We start from the raw sequence: 12,500 nt of genomic DNA, 5'->3' as shown, positions 1-12,500 counted from the left end.
ACTGTAAAAGAGAAAGTTGTCCGGATCGATAAGCATAATATACAGACCGAGTTTTGTGACTGTAGGTAAAAATAACCCCCCCACTTTAGTCAAAAGTATCTTGAAAGTAACACACTTCCTGCTGCCAGTTGGTGGCGCTATAACTTTGACTCACAATAGTCACATCCATGTGATCGCCCTCTTACAACAAACACACTGCTGAAGTTTCATCAAGATCAATAAATGTATGAAGACGTTATAACACATTGTGTTTTTCTTTTCTCGCCATAACTTCGTTTCCTCGCCACGGCCAAACCGTTCGAGATATCAAAAATCCGTCCGCAATTTAGCGTCCTCAATGTCTTGACTTCATGCTGACCGAGTTTGGTGAAGATCAAATTAAATTTCTTGGAGGAGTATATAAAATTCCAGGGGCGTGCGTTTTCATACAACCCATAATAGCCGACTTCCTGTTGGGCTGGCGTAAAACTTAGAGCACGAAAGTTGTTCGGCCCGATGAGATCTATATGTGTACCGAGTTTCATACTAATTCATGCAATATTCAGTTTGATATATGGACCAAGTTTTCGGACCCCGTTAAAGGGGGCGCTGTTGAGCCCCCCTGCCACGCCCGGGTACTAGCTTCAGCCCGGCCCTGATGGCCGCAGGTTCTGACCTGTGTGCAAAGTTTCAAGAGTTTTCGAGCACGTTAAGGGCCCCAAAAGTGCCCGAGAAGTCCCACACAGCAGAGAAAGGGTTAAAATAAAGCCCCCCTCCTCTCTCACACACACAGACACTGAGAGAGACTGGCAAAATTCCCATCAAATCACATTCAAACCAAAATATCTGACTTCCTGTTGGTCGGAGCTAATGACTGTAAATTAGAAAGTTGTCCGGCTCGGGGAGATAAATATAAATACCGATTTTTGTTACTGTAGGTAAAACTAATACCCCATTTTTGACTAAAGGTGGCGCTACTGAGCCCCTTACCACGCCCGTTTCTGAAACTTTGCACAAGTGTACTAGGCAATAAATGTAAAGTGTCTGTCGAGTTTCATGCAATTTCAAGCATGCTAAGAGTCTCAAAAACTTTAAAAAAGAATATTAAAATTTGCTGCGTTCCCATGGCAACAGTATTTAAGATATCAATAATCCTTTCACAGGTCTACATCTGCCGTGTGTTTACATTAGACACATAAAGTTTGAAGCAAATCGGGTAAAAATAAGAGGGTGATTTTAAAGCATTTTGAAAGTGACACACTTCCTGCTGCCAGTTGGTGGCGCTATAACTTTGACTCACAATAGTCACATCCATGTGATCGGCCTCTTACAGCGAACACACTGCTGAAGTTTCATCCAGATCAATTAATGTATGAGGATGTTATAACACACTTCCTGTTTCCAATATTCGCCATAAATTCGTTTCCTCGCCACGGCCAAACCGTTCGAGATATCAAAAATCCCCTGGCAATTTTTCATCCTCAATGTCTTGACTTCATGCACACCGAGTTTCGTGGTGATTGGTTGAATTTTCTAGGAGGAGTATTTTAAATTCCATTGCATGTGTTTTTTAAACTACGCCAAATAGCCGACTTCCTGTTGGGCTGGGGTAAAAAGTCAGAGCACGAAGGATATATGAACCGATGAGATCTATAAGTGTACCGAGTTTCATATTATTACACGCAAGCGTGTTTGATTTATGGACCAAGTTTTCGGACCGTGTTCCAGGGGGCGCTGTCGAGCCCCCCTGCCACGCCCGGGTACCAGCTTCAGTCCGGCTCTAATGGCCGCGGTTTCTGACATTTGTGCAAAGTTTCAAGAGTTTTTGAGCACGTTAAGAGACCCAAAAGTGCCCGAATAGTCGTAAGAAAAATAATAATAAATATATATATATATATATATATATATGTATATATATATATATATATAAGCCGCCACCCCGTTGCCTTTCGGGTTCCTGTGCACGACGGGCAATAACGTAACCCGCTTTGACTGTCGAGAGGGCAATATAGCCCTATGTATCACTCGATTTTATTAAACCAAATGTTTCTGTGTGAAATGTTTCACACACAGAATGGCTGGGGGAACTCTGTCAGACAGAGGCAGAGAGAGACAAAACCACATTCAAACCAAAATATCTGACTCCCTGTTGGTCGGAGCTAATGACTGTAAATCAGAAAGTTGTCCGGCTCGATGTGCACAATATACATACCAAGTTTTGTGACTGTAGGTAAAACTAACCCCCCCACTTTTGTCAAAAGTAACACACTTCCTGCTGCCAGTTGGTGGCGCTATAACTTTGACTCACATTAGTTACATCCATGTGATCGCTCTCTTACAACAAACACGCTACTGAAGTTTCATCAAGATCAATTAATGTATGAAGACGTTATAACACATCGTGTTTCTCTTTTCTCGCCATAATTTCGTTTCCTCGCCACGGCCAAACTGTTCGAGATATCAAAAATCCGTCAGCAATTTAGTATCCTCAATGTCTTGACGTCATGCTGACCGAGTTTGGTTGCGATTGGATGAATTTTCTAGAAAGAGTGTTTCAAATTCCAGGGGCATGCGTTTTCATACCACCCACAATAGCCGACTTCCTGTTGGGCTGGCGTAAAACTTAGAGCACGAAAGTTGTTCGGCCCGATGAGATCTAAATGTGTACCGAGTTTCATATTATTACATGCAAGCGTGTTTGATATACGGACAAGTGTTTGAATCCCATTCCAGGGGGCGCTGTCGAGCCCCCCTGCCACGCCCGGGTACCAGCTTCAGCCGCGGGTTCTGACCTATGTGCAAAATTTCAAGAGTTTTCGAGCACGTTAAGGGCCCCAAAAGTGCCCGAGATTTTGCACACAGCAGAGAAAGGGTTAAACTAAACTAGCCCCCCTCCTCACACACACACACATACACAGATCCCCCCCTCCCCTCCCCACCCCACACAGACAGACACACACACACAGAATGCCAGAGAGACAGAGAGAGACACAATTCACATTCAAACCACAATATCTGACTTTCTGTTGGTCGGAGCTAATGACTGTAAATTAGAAAGTTGTTCGGCTTGATAAGATCAAAACACACGCTGAGTTTTGTAACTGTAGGTAAAACTATAACTAAGTTATAACACACTTTATGCATCCTTTTTTAATCATAAATTCGTTTCCTCGCCACGGCCAAACCGTTCGAGATATCAAAAATCCGTCCGCAATTTAGCATCCTCCATGTCTTGACTTCATGCACACCGAGTTTCGTGGTCATCGGATGAATTCTCTGGGAGAAGTGTTTCAAATGCCAGAACATGCGTTTCCATACAGCCCATAATAGCCGACTTCCTGTTGGACTGGCGTAAAACTTAGAGCACGAAAGTTGTTCGGCCCGATGAGATCTATATGTGTACCGAGTTTCATATTATTACATGCAAGCGTGTTTGATATATGGACATGCTTTTGAATCCCATTCCAGGGGGCGCTGCCGAGCCCCCCTGCCACGCCCGGGTCCCAGCTTCAGTCCGGCTCTAATGGCCGCGGGTTCTGACATTTGTGCAAAGTTTCAAGAGTTTTTGAGCACGTTAAGGCCCCCAAAAGTGCCCAAAAGGTAGTAAAATAATAATAATAATAATAAAGAAGAAGAATAATAAATAATAATCCGAAGAAAAACAATAGGGCCTTCGCCTTTTCAAGGCTTGGGCCCTAAATATAGCTGCAAGCAGCGATTACGGGCCCAAGCCGGTGGCACCGCCACCCTGGTGCCTTTAGTTACACTAAAGGCACCGGGCTGGCGCTGCCACCGGCTTGGGCCCTCCATCGCTGCTTGCAGCTATATTTATTTATATATATATATATATATATATATATATATATATATATATAAAAAGCCGCCACCCCGTTGCCTTTCGGGTTCCTGTGCACGACGGGCAATAACGTAACCCCGCTTTGACTGTCGAGAAGAAGTCTGCTTTAGAGCTTGCATCAGTGTGAGTCTTTCTGCTCCCCTCCAAACACACACAGAAAAGGGGGGGGGCTGTCTGTGTGTGTGCCCTCCCTCCCTCCCCACACACACACACACACACACACACACACACACACACACAGAGAATGGCAGGGGGAACTCTGTCAGAGAGAGACAAAACCACATTCAAACCAAAATATCTGACTTCCTGTTGGTCGGAGCTAATGACTGTAAATGAGAAAGTTGTCCGGATCGATAAGCACAATTTACATACCGAGTTTTGTGACTGTAGGTAAAAATAACCCACCCACTTTAGTCAAAAGTATCTTGAAAGTAACACACTTCCTGCTGCCAGTTGGTGGCGCTATAACTTTGACTCACAATAGTCACATCCATGTGATTGCCCTCTTACAACAAACACACTGCTGAAGTTTCATCAAGATCAATAAATGTATGAAGACGTTATAACACATTGTGTTTTTCTTTTCTCGCCATAACTTCGTTTCCTCGCCACGGCCAAACCGTTCGAGATATCAAAAATCCGTCCGCAATTTACCGTCCTCAATGTCTTGACTTCATGCTGACCGAGTTTGGTGGCGATAGGATAATTTTTCTTGGACGAGTATATCAAATTCCAGGGGCATGCATTTTCATACAGCCCATAATAGCCGACTTCCTGTTGGACTGGCGTAAAACTTAGAGCACGAAAGTTGTTCGGCCCGATTAAATCTATATGTGTACCGAGTTTCATATTATTACATGCAAACGTGTTTGATATATGGACCAAGTTTTTCGGACCACGTTCAAGGGGGCGCTGTTGAGCTCCCCTGCCACGCCCGGGTACCAGCTTCAGCCCAGCCCTGATGGCCGCAGGTTCTGACCTGTGTGCAAAGTTTCAAGAGTTTTCGAGCACGTTAAGGGCCCCAAAAGTGCCCGAGAAGTCCCACACAGCAGAGAAAGGGTTAAAATAAAGCCCCCCTCCTCTCTCACACACACAGACACTGAGAGAGACTGGCAAAATTCCCATCAAATCACATTCAAACCAAAATATCTGACTTCCTGTTGGTCGGAGCTAATGACTGTAAATTAGAAAGTTGTCCGGCTCGGGGAGATAAATATAGATACCGATTTTTGTTACTGTAGGTAAAACTAATACCCCATTTTTGACTAAAGGTGGCGCTACTGAGCCCCTCCACCGCGCCCGTTTCTGAAACTTCACACATACCTAGTACCTAATAAATCTGATATGCATGTTGAGTTTCATGCAATTTGAAGCATGTTAAGAGCCTCAAATGCACCCAAAAAGAATATAACAGTTTAAAGCGTTGCCATGGCAACAGTATTTAAGATATCAATAATTCTTTCACAGGTCTACATCTGCCGTGTGTTTACATTATACACATAAAGTTTGAAGCAAATCGGGTAAAAATAAGAGGGTGAATTCAAAGCATTTTGAAAGTGACACACTTCCTGCTGCCAGTTGGTGGCGCTATAACTTTGACTCACAATAGTCACATCCATGTGATCGGCCTCTTACAACGAACACACTGCTGAAGTTTCATCAAGATCAATTAATGTATGAGAATGTTATAACACACTTCCTGTTTCCAATATTCGCCATAAATTCGTTTCCTCGCCACGGCCAAACCGTTCGAGATATCAAAAATCCCCTCGCAATTTTTCATCCTCCATGTCTTGACTTCATGCACACCGAGTTTCGTGGTGATTGGTTGAATCGTCTAGGAGGAGTATTTTAAATTCCATTGCATGTGTTTTTTAAACTACGCCAAATAGCCGACTTCCTGTTGGGCTGGGGTAAAAAGTCAGAGCACGAAGGATATATGAACCGATGAGATCTATAAGTGTACCGAGTTTCATATTATTACACGCAAGCGTGTTTGATTTATGGACCAAGTTTTCGGACCGCGTTCCAGGGGGCGCTGTCGAGCCCCCCTGCCACGCCCGGGTACCAGCTTCAGTGCGCCTCTAATGGCCGCGGGTTCTGACATTTGTGCAAAGTTTCAAGAGTTTTTGAGCACGTTAAGGCCCCCAAAAGTGCCCAAAAGGTAGTAATATAATAATAATAATAATAATCCTTTGGAAAACAATAGGGCCTTCGCCTTTTCAAGGCTTGGGCCCTAATAATTAAAGCTGCAAGCAGCGATGAAAGGGCCCTCGCACCCGTGCCACCGCCAACCAGTGGCTTTAGGAAGACAGAGCACGGTGGGCAATGTGCATTTAAGTAGGTAAAAATAGGAGTAGTATGTCAAAGTCAGTTACAAAAATGTCCTTTATCATGGGTATAATAGCATGCGTTATCACTCAGATAAGTGTTGCTAGCATGTTTTAGCATGTTTCTAGCATGTTTAGAACTCAATGGCATATTAAATATGTCGCTAGCAATGCATCACAGTTTAAAACGTGTCACTTCCTGTCGACAGTAGGTGGCGCTATTACTTTAACTTAAAATTGTCATGTAGATGTGTTCAGGGCAGGACTCTTATCAAACATGTGAAGTTTGGGGCAGATTGGACATTGTCTTCTTCAGTAACAATAACTTCCCGTTTCATTGCATTAGCATGCTTTAGCACTTAGCTAAGAATTGCTAGCATGTTTTAACAGGTTTCTAACATGTTTATTACTCAATGGCATATTTAATATGTTGCTAGTACTGCATCACAGTGTTAACCATGTCACTTCCTGTTGCCAGTAGGTGGCGCTATTACTATAACTGAAAAGTGTCATGTAGATGTGTTCAGGGCAGAACTCTTATCAAACGTGTGAAATTGGGGCAAATTGAACATTCAATGCCTGACAGCAAATTCCTATTTAATTGCAGGAATAGCATGCTTTAGCACTTAGCTAATGTTTGTTAGCATGTTTTAGCATGGTTCCCGTGTGTTGTTAACATGTTCAGCACTTGCTGGCAATTTTTTATATTTTATTAGGAGTCCAAAATGGTGTTAAACATGACACTTCCTGTTGCCAGCAGGTGGCGCTATTACTCTAACTGATTATTCTCATGTAGATGTGTTCAGGGCAGGACTCTTATCAAACCTGTGAAGTTTGGGGCAGATTGGACATTGCCTACTTGAGTAACAACAACTTCCTGTTTCATTGCATTAGCATGCTTTAGCACTTAGCTAAGAATTGCTAGCATGTTTTAACATGTTTCTAACATGTTTATAACTCAATGGTTTATTTAATATGTTGCTAGTACAGCATCACAGTGTTAAACATGTCACTTCCTGTTGCCAATAGGTGGCGCTATTACTATAACTTAATATTCTCATGTAAATGTGTTCAGGACAGAACTCTTATCAAACGTGTGAAGTTTACAGCAAATTCCTATTTAATTGCAGTAATAGCATGCTTTAGCACTTAGCTAATGTTTGCTAGCATGTTTTAGCATGTTTCTAGTATGGTGTTAACATGTTTAGCACTTGCTGGCAATTTTGTATATGTTAATTAGGAGTCCAAAACGGTGTTAAACATGTCACTTCCTGTTGCCAGCAGGTGGCGCTATGACTGTAACTGAATTTGAGCATGGTCATGTGTTCAGGACAGAACGCTTATCAAACGTGTGAAGTTTGGGGCAGATTGGACATTGTTTGCCTTAGTTACAGCAACTTCCTGTTTCATGGCGAAACATCAAAATTTGTCAGGCCGCCGAGGACACGCCCTTCGACGAAAACTCTAGATCTTCGCAATTTAACGTCGCAAAGGCCTTAAGATTACACTCACCAAATTTGAAGATGATCAGATTAAAACTGTAGGAGGAGTTCGTTAAAGTACGAGGCCTGAAAATGGCAAAAACTGCACAAAAATCAGAGAGGAAGTTCAAAATGGCTGACTTCCTGTTGTGTTTAAGGCTATGCTCCAAGAGACTTTTTTGTAGGTATTGGGTCATTACATGTATGTACCGAATTTCGTACACGTACGTGAAACGTAGCGGGAGGCGCACTCCGTTGAACCTTTATAGGTGGCGCTATCGAGCCATTTTCCCCTGCCCAATTCTGAAACGCATATCAGATGTCAATTTTCGCCAGTTCTGACGCGTGTGCAAATTTTCGTGAGTTTTCGTGCATGTTTAGGCCCTCAAAAATGCGATTAAATGCGGAAAATAATAATAATAATAATAATAATAATAATAATAATAATAAACAGAGCAATTCCAATAGTGTCCTCGCACCATCGGTGCTCGGGCCCTAATAATAATAATAATAATAATAATAAATATAGCTGCAAGCAGCGATTACGGGCCCAAGCCGGTGGCACCGCCACCCTGGTGCCTTTAGTTACACTAAAGGCACCGGGCTGGCGCTGCCACCGGCTTGGGCCCTCCATCGCTGCTTGCAGCTATATTTATTTATATATATATATATATATATATATATATATATATATATATATAAAAAGCCGCCACCCCGTTGCCTTTCGGGTTCCTGTGCACGACGGGCAATAACGTAACCCCGCTTTGACTGTCGAGAAGAAGTCTGCTTTAGAGCTTGCATCAGTGTGAGTCTTTCTGCTCCCCTCCAAACACACACAGAAAAGGGGGGGGGGCTGTCTGTGTGTGTGCCCTCCCTCCCTCCCCACACACACACACACACACACACACACACACACACACACAGAGAATGGCAGGGGGAACTCTGTCAGAGAGAGACAAAACCACATTCAAACCAAAATATCTGACTTCCTGTTGGTCGGAGTTAATGACTGTAAATGAGAAAGTTGTCCGGATCGATAAGCACAATTTACATACCGAGTTTTGTGACTGTAGGTAAAAATAACCCACCCACTTTAGTCAAAAGTATCTTGAAAGTAACACACTTCCTGCTGCCAGTTGGTGGCGCTATAACTTTGACTCACAATAGTCACATCCATGTGATCGCCCTCTTACAACAAACACACTGCTGAAGTTTCATCAAGATCAATAAATGTATGAAGACGTTATAACACATTGTGTTTTTCTTTTCTCGCCATAACTTCGTTTCCTCGCCACGGCCAAACCGTTCGAGATATCAAAAATCCGTCCGCAATTTACCGTCCTCAATGTCTTGACTTCATGCTGACCGAGTTTGGTGGCGATAGGATAATTTTTCTTGGACGAGTATATCAAATTCCAGGGGCATGCATTTTCATACAACCCATAATAGCCGACTTCCTGTCGGGCTGGCGTAAAACTTAGAGCACGAAAGTTGTTCGGCCCGATGAGATTTATATGTGTACCGAGTTTCATACTAATTCATGCAATATTCAGTTTGATATAGGGACCAAGTTCTCGGACCCCGTTAAAGGGGGCGCTGTTGAGCCCCCCTGCCACGCCCGGGTACCAGCTTCAGCCCGGCCCTGATGGCCGCAGGTTCTGACCTGTGTGCAAAGTTTCAAGAGTTTTCGAGCACGTTAAGGGCCCCAAAAGTGCCCGAGAAGTCCCACACAGCAGAGAAAGGGTTAAAATAAAGCCCCCCTCCTCTCTCACACACACAGACACTGAGAGAGACTGGCAAAATTCCCATCAAATCACATTCAAACCAAAATATCTGACTTCCTGTTGGTCGGAGCTAATGACTGTAAATTAGAAAGTTGTCCGGCTCGGGGAGATAAATATAAATACCGATTTTTGTTACTGTAGGTAAAACTAATACCCTATTTTTGACTAAAGGTGGCGCTACTGAGCCCCTTACCACGCCCGTTTCTGAAACTTCACACATGCCTAGTACCTAATAAATCTGATATGCATGTTGAGTTTCATGCAATTTGAAGCATGTTAAGAGCCTCAAATGCACCCAAAAAGAATATAAAAGTTTAAAGCGTTGCCATGGCAACAGTATTTAAGATATCAATAATTCTTTCACAGGTCTACATCTGCCGTGTGTTTACATTATACACATAAAGTTTGAAGCAAATCGGGTAAAAATAAGAGGGTGAATTCAAAGCATTTTGAAAGTGACACACTTCCTGCTGCCAGTTGGTGGCGCTATAACTTTGACTCACAATAGTCACATCCATGTGATCGGCCTCTTACAACGAACACACTGCTGAAGTTTCATCAAGATCAATTAATGTATGAGGATGTTATAACACACTTCCTGTTTCCAATATTCGCCATAAATTCGTTTCCTCGCCACGGCCAAACCGTTCGAGATATCAAAAATCCCCTCGCAATTTATCATCCTCCATGTCTTGACTTCATGCACACCGAGTTTCGTGGTGATTGGTTGAATCGTCTAGGAGGAGTACTTTAAATTCCATTGCATGTGTTTTTTAAACTACGCCAAATAGCCGACTTCCTGTTGGGCTGGGGTAAAAAGTCAGAGCACGAAGGATATATGAACCGATGAGATCTATAAGTGTACCGAGTTTCATATTATTACACGCAAGCGTGTTTGATTTATGGACCAAGTTTTCGGACCGCGCTCCAGGGGGCGCTGTCGAGCCCCCCTGCCACGCCCGGGTACCAGCTTCAGTCCGGCTCTAATGGCCGCGGGTTCTGACATTTGTGCAAAGTTTCAAGAGTTTTTGAGCACGTTAAGGCCCCCAAAAGTGCCCAAAAGGTAGTAATATAATAATAATAATAGAGAAGAATAATCCGGAGGAAAACAATAGGGCCTTCGCCTTTTCAAGGCTTGGGCCCTAATAATAACAATAGGGCCTTCGCCTTTTCAAGGCTTGGGCCCTAAAAAAGTAAGTAATGATGTCTGAAACACTCAACCATTCTATTCTAGAAATAATGATGCATTATATTTATTAGAAGTGAATATTATCTACCAGGAAATAAGAGGAACACCAGAGAGTTAAACAAGGGAAATGTATAATTTATAAATAAAGTAAAATGTATATTTCTTTTCTTTGCATTTTATGGTTTCTTATGACCTTGTCTGTCATGCTTGTTCACGAGAGGAATGAACAAACAAGAGTTATTGCACTATAGCAGGAGTTTTCAATCACGTAGACCCCAGTTTAATAGTAGCGCACACTACCGGTACTACTGTTACACGCATTATTCATTTACATTTAATCCAAGTTATGGATTTATATGTGTTACATGTGCATGTGTTTTTTGATTGATTTGTTTTAGTGTGTGAGTGTGTGTGTGAGAGAGCTTGTGTGTGAGAGAGAAAGTGTGTGTGTGTGTGAGAGAGAAAGTGTGTGTGTGTGTGTGTGTGTGAGAGAGTTAGTGTGTGTGTGTATGTGAGTGAGTGTTAGTGTTAGTGTGTGAGTGTGTGTGTGTGAGAGAGCTTGTGTGTGAGAGAGAAAGTGTGTGTGTGTGTGAGAGAGAAAGTGTGTGTGTGTGTGTGTGTGTTTGTGAGAGACAGTTAGTGTGTGTGTGTGTGTTTGTGAGTGAGTGTTAGTGTGTGTTTGTGAGAGAGAGTTAGTGTGTGTGTGTGTGTGAGTGAGTGTTAGTGTGTGTTTGTGAGAGAGAGAAAGCGTGTGTGTTTGTGAGTGAGTGTTAGTGTGTGTTTGTGAGAGAGAGTTAGTGTGTGTTTGTGAGTGTTAGTGTGTGTTTGTGAGAGAGAGTTAGTGTGTGTGTGTGTGTGTGTGAGAGAGAGAGAAGGCGTGTGTGTGTATGTGAGAGAGAGAAAGCGTGTGTGTTTGTGAGTGAGTGTTAGTGTGTGTTTGTGAGAGAGTTAGTGTGTGTGTGTGTGTGACAGAGAGACAGAGAGAATTAGTGTGTGTGTGTGTGTGTGAGAGAGAAAGGGAGAGATAATTAGTGTGTGTGTTTTATTAATAAGCATGTTAATCCAATTTATTTATTCATTTTAATATGATTGTTTATACATGTAGTTTTCCTCGGGCCCACTCCAGTCTGAAACTCCTGAACTAAAGTACAGCACATCAAAAACACATAAATGTCTTTATACAAAAACATAAAGATATTGAAACTCTCACTCTTTTCCATGTGGACAGATCGACAGCTCTCCACAGTCTCTGGTCCTTCACCAGCTGTTTCCAGCGCCTGCACACTCTATACACACACACACACACACACACACACACACACATTCATATTCATACACTCACATGAAAACATCACACGCTTTTGTTTGTTTGTGTTTGATGACTTCCGGTGTCTGATCGCCGTCTACTATGTGACAGAAACGAGCGGATCTCTCACAGTAGTTACAGTAAAGCACTGCTAACTGATGTTTATACATCATCATCATTACAATAAATTAATTATATAAAACATTATATGCGATAAACAAAACAAAACACTGTCACCGACCGAACTGCACTCACGTGTAACTAACACAGTTATTGTATGACATGACGCGATATTGTACCTGGAGTTGCGCACGAGTTCTCGCACACTTAAATAAGATAAAATATCAATTAAAATGTTTTCAGGAAAAAAGTCCAGAGTGTAGCATCTCACCGCGTCCATTTCAGTGCGGAACCTTCCTCGCCCGCGACACACTGACGGACACATTTACCGGCGACACGCTGTTTCCGATGTGGTCGTTCAATGTTTTCCAATAATTATGAATTCTTCAGCATTGTCATATTTATGTTATAATACGCTGTTTGAGAGCTGTTGCTGATCAATCGGTGACAAGATG

At 42.6% G+C, this 12,500-nt stretch overlaps 2 protein-coding genes across 2 annotated transcripts in view; one reads left to right on the top strand and one right to left on the bottom strand.

Annotated features, from left to right (window-relative positions):
• Positions 1-12,372, bottom strand: part of LOC307008736 (F-box/LRR-repeat protein 12) — a 16,844-nt gene extending 4,472 nt beyond the window's left edge. Inside the window, exons 1-2 of the mRNA XM_079631850.1 lie at positions 12,225-12,372; positions 11,830-11,905 (exon numbers count right to left, since the gene is read on the bottom strand). Of these exons, the coding sequence (XP_079487976.1) occupies positions 11,830-11,905; positions 12,225-12,370 (222 nt within the window). The 5' untranslated portion in view covers positions 12,371-12,372. The remainder of the gene's footprint in view (positions 1-11,829; positions 11,906-12,224) is intronic.
• Positions 12,352-12,500, top strand: part of LOC307008737 (leptin receptor overlapping transcript-like 1) — a 6,552-nt gene continuing 6,403 nt past the window's right edge. The window contains exon 1 of the mRNA XM_079631851.1: positions 12,352-12,489. The gene's annotated coding sequence lies outside the window, so the exon portion shown is untranslated. The remainder of the gene's footprint in view (positions 12,490-12,500) is intronic.

The sequence above is a fragment of the Phoxinus phoxinus genome (genome assembly GCF_949152265.1).
Source record: "Phoxinus phoxinus genome assembly, chromosome: 12".
Taxonomy (NCBI): Eukaryota; Metazoa; Chordata; class Actinopteri; order Cypriniformes; family Leuciscidae; genus Phoxinus; species Phoxinus phoxinus.
This window is presented reverse-complemented; position numbering and strand designations above follow the sequence as displayed.